At 38.0% G+C, this 25,525-nt stretch overlaps 1 protein-coding gene across 1 annotated transcript; it reads left to right on the forward strand.

The window, feature by feature from the left end:
• The first annotated feature begins 248 nt into the window (after positions 1 to 248).
• Positions 249 to 23,821, forward strand: olfm3a (olfactomedin 3a). The gene is made up of 6 exons (XM_044340482.1): positions 249 to 505; positions 16,504 to 16,647; positions 17,432 to 17,587; positions 20,190 to 20,409; positions 21,632 to 21,738; positions 22,052 to 23,821. The coding sequence occupies exons 1-6, from the start codon at positions 386 to 388 to the stop codon at positions 22,727 to 22,729; spliced, it is 1,425 nt and encodes a 474-aa protein (XP_044196417.1). The 5' UTR covers positions 249 to 385; the 3' UTR covers positions 22,730 to 23,821.
• The last annotated feature ends 1,704 nt before the right edge of the window (positions 23,822 to 25,525 follow it).

A 25,525-nucleotide genomic window follows, 5' to 3' on the forward strand; every position in this document is an offset into this window, starting at 1 on the left:
CCCTTTTTTTACCTTTATGATTAAAATGGACAAAATCCGAAGGTGACTCGAAGGTCATTAAAAACCTAATAACCTGATACATTCAGTATCACTGCATTAACGATAGATAGATAGATAGATAGATAGATAGATAGATAGATAGATAACCATTGTAACCCATCAAGTGATGTCACATCCTTGGTGCGCCTCCCCTGCAGTCTGCTGGAACTGAAATATTTGAATATTTTCACCTCGCTCAAAACTTTTTTCCTCGGCACTGCCTTCAGTCGGAGCACCGAGAAGCGCTGGGTGTGATGCCGGTGAGCGTGTGGTCGTTGTGCCGCCGCCGGAGCGCTCTCTCTGCCGTTTGACAGCAGTAAAAGGTGAAAACAGGAGGAGCAGCTATATGTTAAAGGACTGCACCTTGGAGAAAAGTGGCAGCCCGGAGCCCGTCAGCATGCGGGTCCTGTTGAGCGTCCTGTACCCCGTTCTTTCCCTCATCATCTTCGGATTATATCCATCTATGGTGAGTTTCATTCCGCTTATTATCTTCTACACGCTTTAAGAGTCTTGTTTTGTATTAGATGCTTCATGTTGCTGTGATTATAGCTCACTGTTAAATTAAACTCGGGTCTGGGGACATGCAGCCGGTAGTTTCTCGCCCCGATACGTGCAGCTCTCTTTTATGGAAGCTGTCTTGCCAAACTTCATTCAGAAGTCGCACAATTTAATGTTGCCTTGCATAAAAGCAGAGATATAAACCTGGTTAGACAAGATTTGAGGACATTAAAAAAATCCAAAGAAAGCTACACTTCGGTGCGCATTCATTGCATGTGTCACCACTACAGTGAATTTAAACTTTGAATAATCAGAATGCTTGCAGTCCTCCACAACGACGAAGCGAGAATCAATTCCCATCATAGGCTAGTTAGTAGATTGTGTATAACGAATTTTGTTTTATCTGGATGGGTTTTTCCTATATTCAACATTAAATTGTCACATTTTCTATATGCAGTTTTGCATACCATCATCCTATGAATAAACGGAAAGTCCCGCAGTAAGCAGCAAACCAGCATCTCACTTTCCTTTAACAGCATTCTAATTATCTGTTGCATAAATGGGTTTTTGCTAAAACAAAGTAATTTCCTTTGTGACTAATCACCTTTTATTATTCGCCCATCTCGGTCACTTGTAGATCCTCTTTAGGTTGTAAGCTAAATGGGTTATAATGCAATTGTGAGAGCAAGCACTTTAGGCGACACAGGGATTTCAGCATAGGCTATTGATTGTTTTTTGTCTAATAGATGTTGGCGCTTAAGATCCAAGGATGCTTCCATATGTGCCCGATGACAGCAGGAACATGTCACTGTAACATAACTTCTTCACTCCCCTTCAGTGATCTGAGAATTTGTTTTGTTTTGGTTTGTTTGGTTTTTTTTTTTTTTTTTTAACTTAATTTAAGCAAATCTGAGGGAAATTGAATATCATAGGCAGTGATTTTAGTTGTGTACTGAGGGAAAGATGGAATAAGCATGGCTAAAGGTGACAACTCCGTTGGAAGTCCTTTATGATGAATGGATGTTGTTGAGGGCTCGGGGTCTTCTGGTGTTGAGGGTGTGGAGCTGTCCACTCTGTGGTGCTGAAACTTCACTACGCAGCTCTCCTCTCTGGCTATGCAGCAAGACACAGAAAAAAGAAACAACATCCATCCATATGCAGCTTTCTAAACCTTTGCTTTATTAACAGGGTTGAGATCCTTTTTCCATCCTCATGCCCAAACAAATTAATCAATTAGTCAACAGATAATTGACTAATTGATTGGCCATCAGTTGATCTTTGTGTAATTTATTAAGTAGGAAAACCAAATGTCTTCTACTCACACCTCCTCAAAGTTGGGGACTTACTGCCTTTTCTGTTTTCTGTTATTTAATTTGCATTTGTTGTTGTTTTGTTCAGTTTTTGACAGGTGGTAATACACTAAATAAATGTGAAGAGTTCACTTTACACTGAAAAAGAAATTGATAATTACCCAACAGTAAAAATAATCTTTGCCGCCCTATGCATCCCTGGTCTACAGGTCTTTGAATTTGTGTATATGTGTGTGTGTGTGTGTGTGTGTGTGCTGTCATCCTCTTTATATTTTACAAATGTGGTTCTGCCATGTTACTCTGATAACAATCATTCAGTTCAGTTTCTATCTTTCCTATCTTTCATCTGTTTGTGATTAAATCAATGAATACTCCTCTGCCATTGAGGAATATGAGATAACACCGGAGCAAGAGCTGCATGCAAATTGCTAACATTGCCGCAAAGGCCTTTCTGCTTCACTGTTTAAAAGCGATCCGAAAAGGCAAACCTTTTACGGTATTACACTAAGCTGGAAATTATTAAGCTGTCACTCACTGGTTGTCAGACATTGTACGCAAGGCTTTGTTCACAGATGTGTTAATTTTAGCAAAGGGTGGCAGCCTTTACCTCAAGGCATTTAAGTTTATGTGCTGCCTTTTGTTTTTCTCCCGACAGATTCAGGTTAGCAACTTTAAAATAATTAATCCTGGATGAACTGGCTCCAGCTAGCTAATGGCATGGATTTTCCTTTGTCGTGGCATGGTATGATCCACTTTGGCAGATATTACCTCTGCAGTGTACACAACAGATCCCTAAAGAGCCTTTGTGAGAAAATGAAATATTTGCATAGTGTAGTTTTCCCTTATGGTCTGTGCCAGCCGGGTAATTACACAGTGGCTGCTAACAGCACTGTGTTACTCTCATCATGATCAAAATGATGAGTGGAATTTGTGTTTTATGATTACACATTATATTCTGCACCTGGAGGACATATCGATTGGAGGAGAAAGACAGACTTAATAGACTTCAGGAGTCTGACGTCAGACTGCTGCCAGAATTCTATTGCCCACTTAAAATTCAATAGACAGTCGTCACAATTGATGGCTGTAATTTTGTCTAAAAATCAATCTTGAGATTTTAGGTTGAATCACACTGATTTTATATGAGTTATCTTTCCAATAATCAGTTATTTTATTTATTTATTTTTTGTGCCAAATAGTGCTATGTTATGTGAATACACAGTGCAGTATTGCTCTCTGGGATACATACTAATCTGGTCAGTGACAGTAAAGAGATGCAGAATCTTGTGCTTTTTCTTCGAGTACATTATAGACCTTAATTCTGCTTCATGTGTTTGCACCCTGGTGGATAAACAAATGATGTGCATGGCTGCTCTGAACAAAACTAAAGTAACTGTGAAAAATGTGAATGTTCATGAGGAGTCTCTCTCTTGGGATTTAGTTACAACACCGGTGGGATGGAACATTTGTGTAGGCACTTGCCTTCTGTGTGAGCCACTGTGAGTAGGTGGCAGGCAAGCATACACACACCCACATGCACTCACACTCACGTACAAACTCTAACCCACTTGTAATGTAAATGCCAATTTTGACAAGTTTTCAACCTCGGCTTTTGTTGAAATGCTTCAGGCTGTACAATCAGACTTTGATCACTCTTGAACAATATGAACTCATACAGTATGTGATCACTGTTGCAAAGGTTGGGGAAAATCCTGCGGAGAAAATGTTACATCCTCCAATTGATTTGACACCTTGTTGATCATTAACCATATGAAACACGGTGTAGAAAGGTATTCTTTGAAGTTATCTTGTATTGCAGAGCTGAAGGGGTCTCCTGCCAGGCTTGTCTTGCTTATTTTAAATCCTTTTTCAGCTCGCATTAGCATTTATGTGACTGATACGCTCAGGCTTGGTAGGGAAATTTGTCTGGCGCAGATGCCATATTAAAAGATGAGAGCTTCTGTGGGCAGACACCTACACATGCACACAACCATTTAGCAATGAAAAAAAAAAAAAAAACCAATGCTGGAGGTTTCATATTTCACATCGCCATTCCCACCACAGGCCAAATTAAAGATGACACCTTCTAACTATGTGTCAACACAAACAAAGCAAACACAAAGCCACAAGACTGCCAGTACTGGCCATTAGTTGTGACGCTGCATGTTTCATGTGTGAAGCAGGGAGGGGGTTGTCAGAGCTTATGGACTGGATATAAAGAAAGTCCACTGATGATGGATGTGAATCGTTTCTACCAGCAGCAGGGTAAATATATAGTGATTTCTGCTTGGACTTAGAGAGATGTTAGACTGTTTGAGCCTGTGTGCGGCTGTAATGAGTTTTCTGTCACTTTCTTTGAATGTGTGGTTTAGGACGTGTCTATTGTTAGCCTAGGCATGTCGGGCAGGCATACTCTGGTGAAAAATGCAGTTGAGCTTGAGGTTTGTCAGGCAAGTGAAACCAAGAGAAACCTGTTGATTGGTAATATGATGTCTAAGTACTGACAGTGACTGAGATAACCACCAGTTAACACTAAACAATTTTCTGTTCTTTCATTGTTCTGCTTTGCCCTTTTCTGTCTTCTAGTCCATACAATTCATCCCACAAAGAGATACATCATCAGATGCCATGTTTAATATTAATAATGTGTAATTAAGGAATGCTTAACTTTGCTGTCTTTTTATATGTGATGATTATGACTCTTTAAAGTGACTTTCCCTTGTTTTGAGCTCTTTTTCACTCCCCCGGGTGAATGCAGCTCAGTTAATAATAGTCTAAGCATAATTACAGGAGTTGAGACATGATGTTGAAACTACCAGGGGCATAGTTACGGCCCTCTCCCTCTGTTCCCCTTATGATTACTATAATTACAGCCCAAGCGGTCTCCATATCACTGGATGAGAGCTGAAAGGCTGGACTTGAGAAGAACGGAACACAGTTGTGGTCTCAATAAATTTATAATGTACTCAGTCAACCAGAGAAATGATTATGGGCTATGGTTGTTAATTTCTTACTAGCGAAGATAAAATGTAATATAACTTATTAAGTAGCTTTAAACAGAGAGGCAGATTTGGACTGATGTTGAAGCAGTAGAACAGAGTTTAGTTTGAGTTTTGAGTTACTCAAAACTTAAATTGAGTTTAAGAAAAAGTTTACCATAAACACAAAGAGCCACTGGGAATGTCTATTTTGGTTTTTATTTAGGTGTATTTTCAGTTTTGGCCATGTAGAACTGGCCAGTTGATGGTTCATTAAATCCCACTGTCCTTAGTTGCTGTTGCTTTTCCTGTCAAACTTTCTGTTTTTATGTTTTTGTCATTCAATGGACCATCCATTGATTTCCAGCAGAGGTAGACAAAAACAGGCTTTTCATGTATAGCTGAAACCTGTCAATTTTGCTCTCTGAGATGACAACCTTGCCTTGTAGATTTTATCAGCTGTATTTAGCTTGCTATTTAAGCCTATAGCTGGTTAAAAGCGCAGACACCATCTGACTTTTGAATGTTTCCTGCTCATTTTAAAACAGAAATCTTGTAAAGTGGATCTTAAATATGTGCTTGACAGCTATATAATAACATGCTAAAAGACTGACGTTGAATCTCCATGTTCATGCTTAGCTTAATTCAATTTTAACAATACAAGAGTTGTCTTTAGCAAACGTGACACTATCTTGGGTAACATTGGCTGCTGGAGTCTTAAATTCTCCAAATCCAGTATAGCAGGAAAAGCTGCTATCGTTACCCTAAACTCTGATTGTATCCAGAACTGGCTTCCACACAGTGGGGAAAAACTACACAGTTTGTGTGCTATACACAGCTTTTTTTTTTTCTTTTTTTTTTTTTTTTTACATACCCTGTACCCGTCTTCAGATGTCTTGTTTTGTTGGACCCACAGACAAACCCAAAGATATTCATTTTACTATCATGTATGACAAAGAAAAGCATGAAATCATCACATTTGAGAAGCTGAATCAAATTTTTGACATTTTTCCTTAAAAAAATAATTAAAATTACTAATTGATTATCAAAATAGTTTTCTTAATCGTCTAACTGTTGCAACTCTAATGTAATAAATTAATGTGCATCTTGGCTTAGTAAGCTAGTTAGCCAGACATGTTAACGATTGCAGCTTCCCAAATTTGGAAAGGCTAGAAAAAAACTCTTTAAATGTCGAGTCTAATGCACACCGCTTGTGGACATGTGGAGAATGGTCAATTGTAGATTTCCAGTGCAGCTACTATACAATATACAAAACTATACAAAACAACAAGCAAACTCATAATTTTGCACACGTGTAATAATTTAGATGTACAAGAGGAAATATGACCAATTTCTCCAGCCTTTAGAGAACAGTAACAGAAAACCAGTCCATAAACTACTTAGCTAGCTAACTACTTAATATTTTCAGTACATGCCCATATATCTTACTTTTATTAGTATACACACTTTGTTATAAGCAAAGTTCAGGCACATACTCTGGAAGATGCTGAAATGCATTCTAAGAAACAGAAAATCACTAACCAAAGTAAAAGTATACAAGTTAAGTTTAAGGAAAGCAATAAATTGTAATATTACATCAAAGACTCTCCTGGAATGCACTGACCATACTAATGTGATGGTATCTCAGAGTTCAAAGCAGTATTCTGATTGTTTTTTCCCCAAGTGCATCCTGTAATTGAAATGATTGCTTGTTGCCCTGCTGATACTAAACCAGAGTGGACAGATACATCCTTAAGTTATGCATAATCTTATTTTCCTGCTTTAACATCAGAATTGAAGCTGAAGTGAAGAGTCTTTGCTGCAGGTTCAATGTCCCTGCATACTTACACATCTGTGGAACATAAATTTGAAGGAGAACATGCAGTGGTTGCTAAAAGAGCAAGAAATAATCAGGTGAACTGCATTTGTTGCAGCATTTTGTAAAATATGGCCATGTCTGCAGATTCTGTGAAATTAATATGGCAGGAATGTCCTTTTCCAACTGTTGAGAGTCTCTAATGCAATACTAATGAGCATGATCTTACTTTACAAACACTTAACCTGAGAAGAGGACATGTGCATGTTGATGACACAGATTTGATGTGGGCATCAGTTAAAGAAAAGTTCTTATCCCGGCAGATTGCTTCATCAGAAATATCAACATAATAAGTAGAACTTCCTATTACAGGGTCTCCTAGTGAAAAACTTATCCCATGAAAGTAATGCTTAAGAAGAGGGTGCATTCTATGAAATACATCAGTCTTGATTGATTGATTGATTTTACATTGTTTTTAACTGTTTATTCGAATAATATTGTGGTGTGTGTGCAGTGTAGACACATATCTACTGACAAGGAAGTACAAAGATGCCCATCTTAACTTTCTTTATTTCAACTTCGACTTATTCAGCATACTGAAAAATAACTTCACATTGGCACACTGTCACAGCTGCTTAGTATTCTGCTTGTGTATGCATGTGCTATTCAGTGTGGCCTGAAGCTGTCCAGTGGCTTTACTTCACTGATAATGTTTGATGACTGTTTCATTATCATCCTCCATGGTACTCGTGACTGACATGTCGTCCTGCCCAGTCAGAGGACTCATTGAAGTACGCCCTAGAGAAGAAGCACGAGGGTGTGAACCAGATAATGCCGCAGCTCATTCAGAGACTGTCTAGGGCAGAATGTGCCGATCTCCTGCAGAATTATCTATTCAATCTTCTCTTTGCTGGGGTCAGAAAAGGCAAAAAGGTGGCACGCCTCTAGGAAATTAATCTCTCTTACACGCCTTTCATCACAGTCACATCTGAGAGAAAAGATGGCTTTCTCTTTTGCTGTGTCTTTTTTTTTCCCCCACCCTCTTTTGCCTCCGTAGTATATGCAGCATCTCTGTGTCAGTATCTTACTGGAACCTTTTTGGTCTCACGATCATTGTTGCCAGGATTGCTGTTGCTGCTGTCTTCAGGGGTGTTACCATTTGTCACTGCTGTCTTAGATGTCTGCATCAGTCTGGTTACAGAGCTGGCTGCACATGCAAGTTCATCTTCCCCTGCCATTAGAGCTAAAATGTTAACTCATTTAAGCAGTATGATCATCAGTTACAGTACTGACATGCGCATTCCACTTCACTTGCCTCCAATACCCTGGTGGCTTTTTGTTTGGACAGGTTGATAGATGACTGGATAGATAGCATCTGTTTAGGTCTCTGTCTAGTGGCAGGCAGGACGGCAGCACTACTGTGATATGAGATTCAGCTTTGTTGGCATCACTGGCACCTGGATTTGTTTCTAAATTTATACAATATCATATGATACAATGCCAATATAAACGTGGGCACAAATCAATGTAGACATGGGACTAACACATGTTTTTATCTTATCTGATAATCGCTTTAAAGAGCTAAACAAAGCAGAATCTACGGGAAGCAAAACAGCAAATCAGTAAAAAGACTTCATTTCAATTCAGTTTTTCTGCAGTGTAACACAGATATTCTTGAGAATTAGTGGCAAAGATGCAGATGCAGTATTTCATCACCCTAAATAAATATTTCAAATATGACTTGTGTTGTGAGGGAATGTGGAGAAACCTATGCAAACTTCACATGCATATTTTGGTCATGTGAAATGTTAAATTCATACTGGATTGGTGTGAACACTGAAATAGGATGTATTATGAAATTTTCTATGGGTCCAAATTTTGTTTTGTTTGTCTTATTAGGTGTGATACATCCTGAAATAATGGACCAAAAGGACAAATATTGACTCAGAAAACAAAAAAAACTGGATGAAGAAGGGAAGCCCAAGCATAGATAAATGGAAATAATTAGTTTAGCCGATTAAAAATGCAGAGAAAATGACTTATAAAATCCAAGGTAATATAGTAAGATGGGATGAATGGATACGCTGTATAAAGTGAAAACATGGAGGAAATGGATTCATGAATACAGATATTTGTAGATGGGTGGATGTGTGTTCATGTGATGCTGTCTACACTTCACACTGCATGTGCATAGATATGTACTATATATGTAATTCCCCATAGCATATCTCACCAGTCTTTTCTGATTCATAGATGCTGTCTGGCCTCACTGTATTGATTACACATTAATAATTGTATATTTTTTTCTTTTTATTTATTTACTTCTTTCCTTTGTGAATCGCAGTTATGCAATATTTTTGATCACTATGAAGTGATCACTTGAAGTTATCACTATTGCACATTAACACTTAAGACATGATTAAATTGGGACTTTGAACCTAGTATGTCAATGAATATTGTCAATGAACTTAAATAATGTCTCAATAAACAATAAATTATATTATTATTATTATCATTATTATAATAATAATAATAATAAAAACAAGAATTAGTGGCAAAGAATAAAGTTGTAATGGCACGTGTGACTCCTGAGAAATATAATTTTTAATTTTATTACCATTCTGTCACTTTATACAGTATCTCCATTCTCTGGCAAAGGTGCCACTTGAGACGTTGCTAGCTGAGACTAAACTTCATATCTCAGTTCTATATCTTGACAAATGACAAAACAGTGATGGTGGCTACATAAAATTAGACAATGTGTGTCCATTTGTTGCCTCTCTGCAGCTCCAGCTGATGCTGTTGAGGGAGTTGGTTACTTCTCCCACTATTTACTGTGTCTAGGCTCTTTCCTTTATAACAGATTGATTTCTTCCACTGCCACTGACAATCTTTTAATTTTTTATCAGGAGCATCTCACCTGTGGTATCCCTCTGGGGAATTCCTAACGTTGCCAGACTCATGCTGCTGCAGGGTAGCAAATGGAATCAGCCATCATGAGACTGGCAAAAGAAATTAGATCAAGAGACCAAGGCTCTACACAGCGGGGTGGAGATTAGTTTACGGTGCAGGCAGTCAGCTACAGTATATGGACTTGCTGTGAGTCTTGGCAGTGGCCAAAACAGATTCACTTAACACTAAACAGAATCATTCCTTTACTAGAGTCAGAAGACTTCTGCATGCAGGGGGGGAAAGTGCAGCAAAATATCTTATATCAAATTCTATGTGTTGTGATTGTACAGAAATGTTGTGCAACTTAGTGTAGAAAATATTCTTAAGTGTATACTACAAGACTATCCTCAGGCAGGGAGAGGAGATCAAGACCAAACAAGGGTATTTTTATTGGAGTAAAACAGCTCCACTGAATGATATCCGTAAAAAAGTAAAGCATGAAGCAACACAACCTATAACATTCCTCTGCTTTCAACACTGTTTGCAGAACCGAAATCATAAATTGCTCACAGCCATGGATGAAGGCAAAGGAAGTGATTCGGATCTGATGACAGCGGCTAGCTCTCCCTGACATCATTCACTAACGCATCTTAACCATATTAACTTAATCATTTTCTCTCCATTATCAACCCACTATGTCTTTCCCTCAATCACACAAAAAAGGTTGATGAGGACAAAGTTAATGGTAAGTAGTAGCCAAGGTAATACATGCTGATGACAGAATAACAAACAAAAAAGAGAATCAATTAGGTGTGTAATTGGCAGGATACCTGTCTCCTGTGAAGAGCATGAATCATATCTTTCCACAGGGAGGAATTCATTACCATCATTGTTTACGCTTTGTAGGTGCGCTGTTGACTTTACATGTTTTTACTGAGAGATCCATGATTAGAGAAGTCAATCTTCCCTTGTACAGCATGCCAGCTGTGCGCAAACAAAGTTGTCCAGATGAAAATAAGAGAGACAACCATTGTGCGGAGCAATTTCCGATGGAATTCAACAAACAACAGGACATAAAGCATCATATTTTTGACAAATGACAAGACAAAAATGTGTTTTTCTTCTCTGTGAGCTTAAGATGTGTATGTCCACGCATGATTAGTGACATTATAACTACTCTACAGCTAATCATGGTCCAACAAGCAACTTACTCAGGTGCGATATGGATACTTGTGTACTAGTTGAGGGATAGGTTCACATTTTATTAAAGTCTGTCTTAAAATAGAGTATTTGGTCATTATGATCATCCGTCCTGTACATACTGGCTGTGAAGAGATCCCTTCCTACCACAACTCCAATATAAGAGATGGAGGACAAAATCCACAGTCCTTGTTCTGTGGAAAAAATGTCTTCCAAAATTCAGCTGAACTTAATATGAAGCTACATCAGTCTGAGGTATTTTCCAAAGATAAAGTGTTTTTAGTACAAAATTTCCTTTGTTATCATCCTTCCACTGCATCTCAGCAAGGACACGAGAGAGCAAATCTTGTAATAAAAGTAAGTTTGTAAGATACCCTCTTGACTTCTGAAGCCTCATATTAGCCTGAGCTGAACTCTGGAGCGTAGTACATATTTTTGCACAGAGCAAAGAATGTGGGTTTTGTCTCCCATCATTTACATTGGAACTGCATCAGAGAGGAATCTCTCCACAGCCAGTATGATTACAGTAAGCAGTAACTGTTTAGTCAGTCCTGTTTTAAGGTAGATTTAAATAGAATGTGAACCTACCTTTAAACTTTTGAGATGAAAAATATTTGCATATTGATAGATTCTGGATTTTTTCCATTAGGGAAAAGGTGAGGAAGTAATTTTAAGAATTTTGAACAAGGTAATTGAACTTTTTCGTGGAGAAACCATGTCAGACACATATTATTATTTCAACCAGAGTTTGTCAATATCTGCAGACTTATAACACTTTCTGTATGTGTCTATAAGGGATCTTTAACTATTGCTATAACTATGCTGGTAGTATGCATTTAGTACCTGCTATATCAATGTAACATCTTTAACACATATTTAGATCCACTTACAGAAGTCTAACACACATGGAAGAAAACACACCTCTACCAATGTCATCTTGTAAAATGGCATCATATTTAACTTGGAAACTCTATTTGTTCAATCCTATTGGTTTTCCAGACACTTTTGGAGGTAAGTTTAGCTAGCTATTAGCCACAAGCTACAACAAGGCCAGTTTTATAGGACTGGCCAATAAAAGCATATGAGAAGCAATTTCATAAATACAGGTTTTAAGAAGCACCTAATAAAAATAGCAGCCTTTTAGCTATATTAGGCTCCCTCAAGCACTTACAATGAACAAAACAGTACATTTGTGACTTGCTGCAAAACTATTGCAGGTAACTGCACTATTGTTATGCATAAAACTGCATTTCATGACAGATTATGTTAATAATACTTCCATTCCATTAATGTCATCTGATTATTACTTGTGGGCCAGATGACAGATACAGTCATAATATACAGTACTGTAAATGTCACTCCTGGCTTCACTGAAGCATGGAAAGTTTGAGGGCTAATTCACAGTTTAATTAGGTTGCCTCATAAAAGTCCGGCATTAATAGGGACTAGACGAGAGACTGACCTTGTGTGCAGCGATAAAAGTAATAAAGTCATGATCATTCATTATTAGGGGGCTACCGCAATGTCTGATAATCTTTGAGTCAGTAAGTTATGTTAGATCATTCAATAATAAAGTGCCATTTTTGGATAACCCTGTTGGATTTTAGCTGGACACAATAAAATGAACACTTGTACAATATGATGGATCCCAATAATGTGAGAAATCCAACCTGTCTGAAGATTATAATGTCACATTGTCATTGCTAATGGTAATAGAGATGATGAGGCAGTTCTATGGTAATTCTGTAGGCCATAATTTGTGATATTATTGCATTGTACTGTGTGCAAGTTCTTCTTATTAGTAATATCTTTGTTTCTACAATATAGAGCACAGAATAATGTCTAAGCCTAAAAAAGCTATCGATGTTGAATGAGTCCTATTTAAAAAGATACCAATGAAGAAATACATACTAACGCAGATTAAGATGTGTCTTCAGTCAATTTTAAGTTTAAGTTTAAAAATTAAAAAAGATTGTTCATGTTATTAATAGATTTATAGTACACAATCCTATTTATTTTAAAAGAAACTCTTGATAGACATAATAACATGAATTCTTTTTATTTAATATTACTGCAGGATTATGGTATTACAGAATTGTATTAAACCATATTTTACAGGTGATCATGTTGTTGTAAACACCACCTGTAATGAGCAGGAAACAGAATGATTGAATCATAAAAGTAATGAGTAACCTGCCAAAAAGGCAATAACCTAAATACAGTAAACACACCAAAGTACCGCGCAGAAGCTAATTACCCCATCTTTTGAAAATATGTGGCATTCAACATTGAATCCCAACCTGAAAGCGGGAGAATGTGAAGCCGAGTGAGAGCATTTTCCTAGTGAAAAGAAGAGTTTATGAGCTAGGGGATGATTTCAAATTGTCTAAAAGTTATACAGAATATTAATACAAGTGATCTTTATTTCTTTATGTTTGAGTTTGCTGCTAACACATACTGTAAATGTAGTAATGTAATGATGCTAAAGGGATAGTCACACATTCAGCTGCATATCTGTGTTTTGGTCAAATGTCTGAAGCCTGATTTTGAGAAACTAGAAGTCTAATGCATCTTAATACTGATTGTGCTAGTGGTATTTTTTATTCATATAAAACAATAAGACATGAGGGGATTATGTACAGCATTTTGCTGCTGTTTTCTTCTTATTACTGTAAACATATTGAGTACTGGCACAAAATATTGTCTGCTGGCTTCACTTCAAAAATATTGATGACTGCTGCATTCTAGCCTTCAAAAAACCATGAGTCAAACCCTGGCAAAGAAAGACTCTGAGATCAAGAATAAAAACTACAGGACACATGAATATGTCTTGGCAACTGCTTATATGTTTGTGTGTTTAGTGCATACTGTATGTGACCATTCATGCGTGTGTGTGTGTGTGTGTGTGTGTGATGCCTGTGTAGAGAGCAAAACTCTGCTGGGCGGCTGGGGAGAGCTTTGAGCTGCTGGATGCTGTTTTGTGAGGATGATTAATGACTACTAGACTTTGGCGTGCAGCTCTGTGAAACCATTGTAGCCTTGGAGCCTGATTTTCTTCTATCTATCGTAGTGAGAGATAAAAAATATATATATATTGAAAAATTAGTCTTTGCCTCATCAAGAGCACAGTTTCATGAATAAAATACAAGGGTATTAAACTGCACAGGGAAAAACATATTGCTCCCCATGTATGATACAGTCATAGTTTCTAATCAAATACTGTAAGCATGTCAGCCAGTGTTTGTATTGAATTAGTTACACTCTTTTCTGTTTGTGCTGTTATGCATCATGTCTCAGACATCAGTAGTGGTCACATGTGTGAGAATGACATATCAAGCCACTGCGTTCACCTTCACTGAGACAAATTTCTGGACATGTGTAGCAATCATCATATCAGTCTCATAAGTATATGATTTTTTAACAATAGGTCGGTATCAGTGAGATGGGCTCTACAGTCAATTACAGTCCAACCCTCTTTTTTACTTGTTTCTCTTCCATCTCCTTCATTTTCTCTTCAGCACACGTTGGTGCCCTCCTTGTTTATCGCTCACCTCATCTCATCTTCTTTTGCGTGCTGTCTTTGTGCTTCTCTGTGGCGGCATGTCTTGCTGGATGCCTACTACTCTTCCTCTATCTCCCTAATTGACAGTCAAGTCCTCTTTCTTGTTCTTTGTCAGCATTGTCCTCTTTTCTTTCTTTCTTTTTTTTGTTTTAGCTACTGTTTACCTACATAACCACCTCCTCATCTCTTCTGTCTGTTCATATACCCCACCCCCCAGCCCACCCCCCCCCTTTTAAAATTTACATCCCTTTCTTCTGATATGCAACTTGGATTATAGTGGATGACAAAGTTTATCAGCAGAGTCCTTGGTGGCAAAGTACATAAATATTTATATGAATACAAAAGCGTCTTCAGGCTTGTTTGTCTGTGTTGTTTGATTGAAGTGTCAGCTGAATCTCTCTATTGCTAGTGAGTGCATGGCCACAGGTCCTATGAATAATTGAGAAAAAGTATTTGAAGTTTCTCAAAGTTCATGTCTTCAGTTTTCAAAGTTCTAAAACACTTATTTCTAAGTGAATTTTGTTATGGCAATGGGGAGTACTGGACTCTGACTGGCCAGATATTGTGCATTATTTGTAGATAACCCCACAGTTCAGACACAGTGGCATAGTAGTACTGTAGGAAGGCAACCTAAATAAAGGTTTAAAAAAGATAGTGCTGATAGAACATTTCAATTTAAAGACCATATTGCACTAAAATATGAATAAACAAAATTTACATTTTAATTGTTGCCAAGCAGGCATATTATAAATCCAACCCATACAGTTATGAAAAATAACACACTCCACACAGGGTAATTGAAAGCTGTGTGTTACAGTGATGAATGAATGAATATGATCCATGATGTGATTTGAATTTGATACCTAGTGAGATAATCCTGAGATTAAAAATAACCTCCACCTCTCTGGTCAATTCACAACACTGAAAGAAGACAATTAATGAATAAGGACTTTGTTAACAAAGAGACATAGAAGTATTGATCCCTTCTAACACAGACAGAAGACCAGGCAACCTTTCCCACAAGATATAATACTGAGAACCAGAGATATTGCCTTTTACAATGCTAAGTACACAGCCATCACCTGTTATAAATCTGTGCGCTGAGGGGCTGTCATCCCCGAGGCGTTTTCAAGTGGTGGCAGCAACATGCCTATAAATTATGTCTATAATCCAGACTGGAGAGAGGGCTTGACTGCTCTACCCTCTTCCTGAAAAAGTCTTCTTTCTGTATAACTTAAGTTTCATCTTCAGCTTTTTATAAAATTCATTTAGAAGTGCTTGGAAGAAGAATTTAAGAACAATCCAGATGCCCAAATGTTTGTAATAAGGGGATTATCTCAGTATCTCAGTAAAGTAATGCCTAATGTACTAGTCTGGGGACGTAACTAATTAGTGTGTTTAGCTGTAGTGAAAACAGGGGATTTATCAGTGTTTGGTTTAAGATGGTAGTTTAAAAACATCAAAGAAACCAGGCAAAAAGGCATTTTGCATAGTTTTAATACCCATTTTAGAATATGCATCACATATGCTATAGATCATTACTGAAAGATTACTATTATATACACTAAAACAAAATGGACCCAACATTGAACCTTGGGGTACTCCTTTGTCACCATGCAATTTATATGCCAGTTATTATTATCATTAAAGGGTGAAATTCTTCATTGTTTGGTACAAGTAAAAGTGTGTAGTTGCACCGCTCATCAGTGTTTCACTTTTGTCATCAAAGCTGAAATTACACCTTCCGCAACTATGAGTATGTGAGAGTCCATGTGATGTAAATTCCATCATCAGAAGGTGTACGTGTAGGCTCTGTGCACACATCCTCGTGCCTCCAATTTGTTGTGATCGTGCTGACTTGCCCACGCCAGTCCACACAGTCACAACACTGTCTTCCTGTATACGCCAATGTACTGCGCATGTGAAGAACATATCCTCAAAGTGGACTCCAGAGAGTAGTATAAACAGAGCTACTACATGTCTGTGTTGTCCCCACCATGTACATGTCCGCTCAGTGGTATATCTGTGGCTTAAGTGCAACACTAGTGTAACACTCTAGGTTTTTTCAAAGCGTATGTGTCTGCAGCCACATGTCATTGTTGCTACCCTCAGAATTAGTTAGGTTAACAGTCTTCCAAACAAGACCAGTGTCACATAAATATGAAATCAGTAATTTTACCACACGTGTGCTTGTGTTTGTACCTGCAGACTATCGGCCCAAAGGAGGGCTGGCAGGTATACAGCTCAGCCCAGGATGCTGATGGGCGCTGTATCTGCACAGTAGTGGCACCAGAACAGAGCCTGTGCTCCAGAGATGCCAAGAGCAGACAGCTCCGCCAGCTACTAGAGAAGGTAAACACATGTAAAGGGGAGTACCACCCCAGTGCTGCATTAATTCTATGCACACACACACACACACACACACACACACACACACACACACTCTTCTGAAAAAGATGGGAATAATGAAGGAACAAATCTCTTCAAGCTTTATTGTTTTGTTTAGGAGTGTAATACACCTAGTACTCCTAGATGTTTTATCATCTGTATTTAACACAGGTACACTGCTGGTAGGCTTTGCCATGTTTGTTCTTCTTCAATAGTAGCCAATTACACATTCAGGCACACACGCAGTCGCACCAGGGAGTCCCCATCAAAGTTCCTTTCAATTAGTTGCAGTAAAAGGAAGGAAGGAAAGAAGGGAATGCATTGTTTCTTCACTTTCCCATGCTTTACACTAAAAATGCTATACTATACTATTGCATACATACTATATTATACTACTGCTAAATTGTGCTATACATCACTATTCAGTGTTAATACTATACCATTCACTTCTCCCGTTAGAATTGCTCCATTTCTTGGATTCAAACTAGCACCCTCTTGCATAAACCTGCCTCTTTAATCTCAAAAGTCATAGATCCAGATATCCCAAGCACTGCACCAACACTTGAATTATAATCCCATGATAAATTAAAGTTGTGCCTTTGTCATGCACAGGAAGATTTTTGTGGGTTATAATTTATGTAAACAGCATAGGTAGCATGAATAGAGCTCATTAGATGCTTCACAAAAACAATTTGTACATGGTGATTCTGTTTGAGGTGACTATTTATCATGGCTTGTTTCATTCTAGGTGCAGAACATGTCCCAGTCCATTGAGGTGCTGAACCTGCGAACTCAGAGGGATTTCCAATATGTCATGAAGATGGAAAACCAGATGAAAGGCCTGAGGACCAAATTCAGACAGATTGAGGATGACAGGAAATCCATCATGGCCAGAAACTTCCAGGTATTCTACAGCCCCCTTTAATCATAGCTCAGTTAAATCAAATGTGCAATCAAATGTCCAATCTATCTTTTCTATTTGTTTTTTATTTATTCTCCTTAATTGTTTTTACCTAGCCTGATTTGACCTAGAATGATCCATATTGTCAATATTTTTGAGACCCCCCCCAAATTTCACTAATCATGTTTTAAGGGGAGTTCATGTCTTGCTAAGAGGAGCCAAGTTCCCCCTGCCCCCCCTGTAGTTCACACCCTGCTTTCAAGTGTAGTACAGCCATTTTTTTTGGCATTTAGGCTGAAATTACAGAACTTACATTTTGACATTTTTGCAAGTTTTACATTATTACATTTCAAGGAGAGCCACAGAAAAGTCTGGGGAAATGAGGGGAATGACATATTCAAACCCAGGAACTTGGAACCCACCTTGGACCAATATTTCATTTAGTTATTCTGTAGGGTACATTTTTGGAAAAGTTAAAGAATAACTCAGGTCACAAGATAGTTCACAAAGCACTGTGTCAGTAGTAGTTCCTCAAGGACGTGATGAGAAACTGTAAAACCTCTTTTGCTTAATGCTGAAATCAGAGCAAACTACTACCTGATCCAGTCTTCTTTGACTTTTACACAGCCACTCATAGTACACTGAATCCTTTTAGCACCAGAACTCCTGAGTGTTGTACCATCACTGTGTGTGTGGTATTCCCAAGGTGGGTGTTTTATGAATATTAAGCCAACTTGTAAAAGTTTGACAGTCACATCTAACTGGCAAACAGTTCACTTCCCCTTTATTTGGAGAACCTCTGGATAGGGCACACCTGAGTACGTTGTTAAAGCTATATGATGTAACTATTCTGTATTAAAATGTCTAAAAACAAGTAGACCTATGTTATATATTTTGTGGAGTTGTGTATTTACATTATCTCAAATGTTCCCAACAATTTTCAAATCCAGTAATTTTAATCAAGGTAATGGTCTGTTTCATTTGGTCGCCTGTCAGTGGCGTCATACCCCTCTACCAAAGAGTATACATGCACAAGATGCATGCATCGGCATTGTGTTTATCTGCTACAATGGCATCTATCAAAGAGTATACACAAACAAGATAGAACGCCGGCATTGTGGCTGTTTGCCACAGTTGTGTCTACCAAAGAGTATACGAATACAAAATAATGCAATAATGCATTTTTATGATAAACTTTTTAGATCTTGGTTGTTTTTAACTGTATCTTTTAACTGGATGAAGGATTTTAGTCACTGGACGATCTTAAGTTATCAGAGAAACAAGCTGAGCAAACATTAGCAGCAGCTCAGCTAGCAGCCCCTCCCAGCCGTCCTCTTTCCACCGAATAATTACATTATATTCTCCATGTATGTTTGTTTTGGAGAGGAGGAGGCCTCTGCAGATAATTCAGCTCGCGGTAAAAATCTGCTGAGTGTCTGTAACTTAAGTTATCAGAGAAACAAGCTAAGCAAACGTTAACAGCAGCTTGGCTTGCAGCTCCTACCGGACGTCCTGTGTCCACCGAACAGCATCAGAGAAACACTGATTTTTAACGTGAAACTGCTTTATTTAGTGTTTTTACCTGTTTTAATCACTGGATCTGTTTGGAGAGGAGGAGACCTCTGCAGATATTCGGCTCCCGGTAAAAACATCCTGAACAATGAACACTGAAGTAATCCTATCCTGGAGAAGCTGGTTGTTTAACAATGAAGACAACAACTCCCATGATCCCACGCTACTTCACACCGTCATCACACTCCCTCTTTTGTTATTGTTTTGATTGAGAGACCCCTAGCGGCAGAAATTATGTACTGTGTGTTTAAGCCAGGAGAGCTGATGAGTCTCTATAACATATCCTTAGAAATATGGAACATGTACACCACAAAATATTCAGAAGTTGTCTAATTCAGAAAGCGCTTACATCTTTGGTTGTTTCAGAAGCTGTTTTTGCTGCTGTAGTTTCCCTGTGTGGATTATATTGGACAGTTGTTATGGGAGTAGAAATATATCTGGTGTGGCAAGTTTCTAGACACTGAATGATTTGGAAAAATAACTATTGAACAACCACTGGCATGGCAGAAACATCAGAAACAAAGCCATGTTTAATGTAAAGGCTGAAATAAAGGTTTACCATCAACAAATCTTAATATCACATGAACACTGTACAACTGAAATACAGGAATAGACTTGCATTTGGGGAAAAAGCACCTTTATTAGTTGATTTGATAACTGATGAGTGAATATATCAATAAATGGAGGGATGAATGAATACGTCATTAGTTCATGGTGGGTTAATGGTTCCATTAGGTGCTTCATACGGCACACACTCTATCAGTCAATATGTTTTCTCAAGAAGAATAACACTAGTCACTTACTGTATCATGAAACTGCATGTGCTAACATGTTAGCATGTGTATAATTCGAAATCACATACCAGTTGTCCAGTTTATTCTTGTGATAATGAATACTTGACATTTACTGATGTTCTCCTCTGTCAAACTTTGTAAAACAAATTGTAGTTTTGTTCCTGACCATCACACCTGTCCACATTTTTCTACTTTTCTCTGTTTTTCCATTTCTGTTGCTGTCACTGTCTCTTCTGCAGGAGCTTAAGGACAAGATGGACGAGCTGAAGCCATTGATTCCTGTGCTGGAACAGTACAAGATGGATGCTGCACTCATCTCCCAGTTCAAGGAGGAGATCAGGAATCTGTCGGCCGTGCTGACAGGTATCCAGGAGGAACTCGGGGCCTATGATTATGATGAGCTCTATCAGCGAGTCCTACGACTGGACAGCAGGCTCCGCAGCTGTATGGGCAAACTAAGTGAGTAGTGCACATTACAGTCAGCTAGATGCTTGAATAAGTACATTTCTTATATTACTGTGAGTGAAAAGACATATGATAGTAAGAGAAATTCTGCAGTTTCTGCAGTGTCTTAAAGATAGCACAGGCAAGGGTACCAGTGAATAAATAGTGCTGGCAAAACAAAAGTATTTGCATGGCATATCATTGTCATAGCAACAGTCTTTTTCTCCTCAATGTATACCATTGATTTTCTACTTCAGAGAAAAATAACCACTGGGGAATTGTAAATTGTTAATGCATAGCCTGACTTCCTTGTGTTTTGAAGTATACGATCATAAACTAGCGCATTCTATGCTCATTCCAAAGCACCTACTGTATATGCAGCAGGTTACTTTTAGCTCTTTCTTTTGCCATTACATCCCACACCAAAATTTCCTTAAAGAAAAATGTGCTTATTGGCTGTGTGTTTTCACCTCAATCTCATGCCAGTGATGAAAAGTATCAAATTAGTTTCTGCTGTTGTTTACTGTCTGGTGTTATAACTGCATTTGGCTTTTCAAGCAGAAAAATGTAAATGTAAATGTAAAACATATTTTAAAGAAGGCCACTGAAGGTAACATACTGTACCTAATTGCTTCATAATGGGCAGAGAAAGACTTTGTCTGCAAGGAACTTGTCAGGCTATTCATTAGTCAATTGATCATTTATAAAGTGTTTCCCACATGATACTTTTCTTTACATTTCTTTACACCCAGTAATCATATTAATACGATGACATGATGATATTTTCAATTATTATGAATACTATAGATGAGGAAACTAGGTGACAGATGTTACTTATACAAAATATTATGTTGCTGCACTACATTTTGCACTACAAACTGTCTTTTGCTAATTGTGCTCGAATCTAATCTATTGTGCCAAATAATCAGCTAATAAAGTTAGACATTTTTGATCATACAGTCTGTATATACCAAAAGCTTGGTCATTTTTAGGTTTTTAGTGCTTTAAAAGAAACAATATGGGCTTGAAAGCAGAGTTGCCTTTAACTACAAACAGCAGTTGCACTATTATGCTTCAAGTTAAATAAAGCAGCTCGCTGACAGTGCTATCTTAGTATCTTAGGCTACGCACAGAGGGCACACTCTCTGGTGGCACAGGCATGAAATTGGCTTGAGAAATCTAGTTAGAGACAAAAACCACCACAGCACATCTTATCGCTGCATTTCTGTATTAACAGCGTGTGGGAAATTAATGAAAATCACTGGACCTGTTACAATAAAGACATCTGGAACCCGGTTTGGGGCATGGATGACTGATCCTCTAGCATCAACCAGAAACAACAGGGTGAGTTATGAAGGCAGGGAAGTGCTTTCCAAGGACTGTGCACTGTGTACAATATCTGTGTTGTGTCTTTTTAGAGTAGAACTAAACATGGTACTGTCTGTTGGTGGGGGTTTTGAGTGGGTTTAAATTTTAGCAAATTATAATGTGAAGTAGAGATGTTTCTAGATTTCTCATTTTCAAACTGCAGTTGCTTTTTTCTAGGATCATATGATTAATTGTGTAAAGGTCATAAAAAAAAGGAGGTTAGATTATGTTTATTTTTAATGGGTGACATGTTTATCAGGCTTCTCACTCTCCATTCTCTCCGATGTAGGTTTGGTATATGGACAGTTATACCAACAGCAAGATTGTACGCGAGTACAAGACAATGGATGACTTTGTGGCAGGAGTTGTTTCTCGAACCTACAGCCTCCCATTCAAATGGGAGGGAACCAATCACATTGTCTACAACGGATCGCTTTACTACAATAAGTACCAGAGCAACATTATTGTCAAATACAGCTTTGAGACAGGCAGTGTGCTGGCCCAGCGTGCTTTGGAGTTTGCCGGCTTCCACAACATATACCCGTATACATGGGGGGGATACTCCGACATCGATATCATGGCTGACGAACTGGGAATGTGGGTCGTGTATGCAACTAATCAAAATGCTGGAAATGTCGTCATCTCCCAGATTGATCCCGACACCCTCCAGGTGCTGAAGTCTTGGAACACCGAATACTCCAAAAGGAATGCAGGTGAATCATTTATGATCTGCGGGACACTCTATATCACTAACTCTCACCTGTCGGGAGCAAAGGTTTACTACGCATACTCTACGAAGACTTCATCTTATGAGTACATAGACATTCCTTTCCACAACCAGTACTTTCATATCTCCATGCTTGACTACAACGCCAGAGAGAGAGCACTGTATGCCTGGAATAACGGACACCAGGTAATATTCAATGTCACCCTCTTCCATGTCATAAAAACAGATGATGACTCTTAGACATCATATTACTTTTCCAACTACAACTACAGCAACATCATTTGTGATACAAGGACCTCCTATTTAACCACATATTCTTTTGTCAAAAATGGACTATGGTATATTTACTTGCCATTACTTGAACTTTTCTAATTTGTGGCTCTGGATTCTTGGCTGAATTGAGCATGGACACCAATGACTTGATACTTTACTGGAAAACATGTTATACATTTTTTACACTTTTCCATTGCTGCTGATCAGACTTGTATGCCTTATTTGCTGTGTGTTGGGTCTACCAGCCAAAGACTCTTGATAGCTTTTGCATGAATGTCTACATTTGTCTGCAGTGATTTCCTATAATATAGCTGTGTTTTTGTTGCAAATCTGTTTTGCTTACAGTGTTTACATTTTTGTCTATTTAAAAGTCTACTTCAAAGTATTTAAAACCTTAAAGGCAACCTCTCCTGCATATCTGCCACCATGTAAAGCTAGTTGATTATAAAGTATAGTAGACATTCTTTTAAAGATAGGCCTGTAAAATATTGCTGTTATGTATGTCTCTGTGGAAGAAGAACATTTGTATTTTTTATAAAACAAAACCATGGGAGAATATCTGTGCATTTTCATTAAAATTAAAATATTGTACATTTCATTAAAAATGTCTTTGGCTGATAAAATTGACATTGCCATGATCTGCTGAAGGAACATCAACTGTCTTGTTTGTTTTTTGCTTGACTGAAGTATGTACATAATATATGGACCCTTTCTTTATGTTTATTAAAACAAGAGCATAGACGAATGGTCATATCAGTAACTGATGATGATGATGATGATGGTGTTGGCAGTATCTCTCAGAAAGCTAGGGATTTTCATGCACTCAACATGAGGCTTTCTGATGGCTTGAGAGTCATCCTTTGGCATTTCAATCAGCGTGAAGTGGCAATGAACTGCTGGGATGATTCACAGCATTCACTATAATTTCCTTCCCCTCAACAACGTGTCTCTATCTTCAATAACAAGGAGACGTTAGCTTTATGGTACCTGATGGTGAGTTCTGAATATGTCACAGTACAGTCTATCTTTTTTATGGGTAAACACAGTCATGAATTCATGCATATATACTTAAACATGCCTGATGCAAAGTACATTTGCATGTATGCTCATAAACAAACACAGACACGCGTGGAGGCAGAGTGTAAATTTATTAATTTCATCATCTTCCATCAGCAGTCAGAGAACTGCAAGATCACTGGCATGGCTTAATACAATGACCTTCAATTTGAATTAACCATAAGGTCATTTTTTTTCTACCGAAAGAAGTAAATTAACCATGTAGAGCAGACTTCAAAAACAAATGTCTAGAGACTAAAGGTAATAAAAAATGCAATAACAATATAGCTCTCTCATTTGCTTTTCTGTCATAAGAATGATGTTTTTCATTTCTTGTAGCTGAAATGTGAGACACTAGAGCATTTTAAAGGTAGGTAGTGCATGCATGTGGCTTACTCTAAAAAACTCACAGTCTGTGGGTTTTACAATATCACTTAACATTGTGATTGGATTTTTTAACAACCTCCACTGTTTTCCCTCATTTATCGATTCCCCATCCAGGGATCAAGGCTACAAGTGTCACTCAGTAAAAGGACATGCATCCCTATTGTATCCTACAGCTCCACCACTACCACCAGCAGCAACGTTAAAAAAAAAGAAAAAAAAAAGAAAAACCTTCCCATCAGCGGGTCTTTATTAAATCAAAAATGGCTCATGTAGAGAACTCGATTAGCATTGATCTTCCCACTCTTCCTCCCTGTGCACAGCACGTCGCTGTTTGAATGGCTGGCTGGTTATTCCTAGAGATAGGAGCATTAGATCAAAGTCTCCATGTTTGACCACACGCATCTTTATCTGTGCTCAGCGGCTGTCACTGGATACACAGCACAGGCTGGATGCGCTCCAGTGGTTGCTATTATCAGACAGACTGTATCAGAATAGGCCTGCATTGGCTTCAGGCTATTGAACTCACCTGTGATGTGTTTTTGATTGGGCTCATTTGGATTCTTTCAGGGTCAGAACTTGAATGCATAAACAAGCTGTGCCAAGTTGGAAACAGACAAATACAGCGGTGGAAATTGGTCATTACTGTTCTGTCATTTCTGAATACAAAACACTCAATTTTGGATTTTCGTTAAACAAGCAATTTCAGCATAAAAATGTGACCCAACAGTAAACAAATTGAAATACCAGTAGATTTAATGCAAGCTGGAGTGTGTTTAAGTGTGGCCAGGGCACACCCTCAAAACCCCTGATTTTCAATGGACACTTAAAGCACATTCCCAAAATCTAGTTTGAGATTGGTTGATGCAACCATTTAAGAGAAAAACTATTCTTTGTAGTAAAAACATGTTAAGCAGCAGAATATAAAAGAAGAATTGGGGATAATTTATATGCATACTGTATGGCACAGTAACACTTTGGTTTGTTCTCATGTCATGATTTCAGTGGTGTGCACCAGCTGCCCTTCCTCTGAACTGGTAAGCAGAGATGGTATCATTATTTGGGTAATATCATAGACACTAAAGTCATACATTTTAATATGCATGTTTGCTAGTGCATTGTAGTAAGGGCCACTTGAATTTGAATTTATTTATTTGATAGAGACAATGCAATTTAACATAGTTCCAATACAGAGCATGAAACTGATGTGCTGCAGACAGTTTATAGATATTGCTAATTGTCAACTCTTGTCCCTAGTTGGGCTTTACATGCACAGTATAGCCTAATTAAAATATTCAGCTTTCATTATCATAAAACCACAGA

This window comes from Thunnus albacares, chromosome 21, assembly GCF_914725855.1.
Source record: "Thunnus albacares chromosome 21, fThuAlb1.1, whole genome shotgun sequence".
NCBI classification, from domain to species: Eukaryota; Metazoa; Chordata; class Actinopteri; order Scombriformes; family Scombridae; genus Thunnus; species Thunnus albacares.

Bases quoted from the DNA above. Each gene is read 5' to 3' on its own strand.
- olfm3a (XM_044340482.1), top strand. From the start codon at position 386: ATGTTAAAGGACTGCACCTTGGAGAAAAGTGGCAGCCCGGAGCCCGTC. The intron at 17,588-20,189 runs GTATTCTACAGC...TCTCTTCTGCAG, and splicing joins TCATGGCCAGAAACTTCCAG to GAGCTTAAGGACAAGATGGA. The intron at 20,410-21,631 runs GTGAGTAGTGCA...CTGTATTAACAG, and splicing joins CAGCTGTATGGGCAAACTAA to CGTGTGGGAAATTAATGAAA.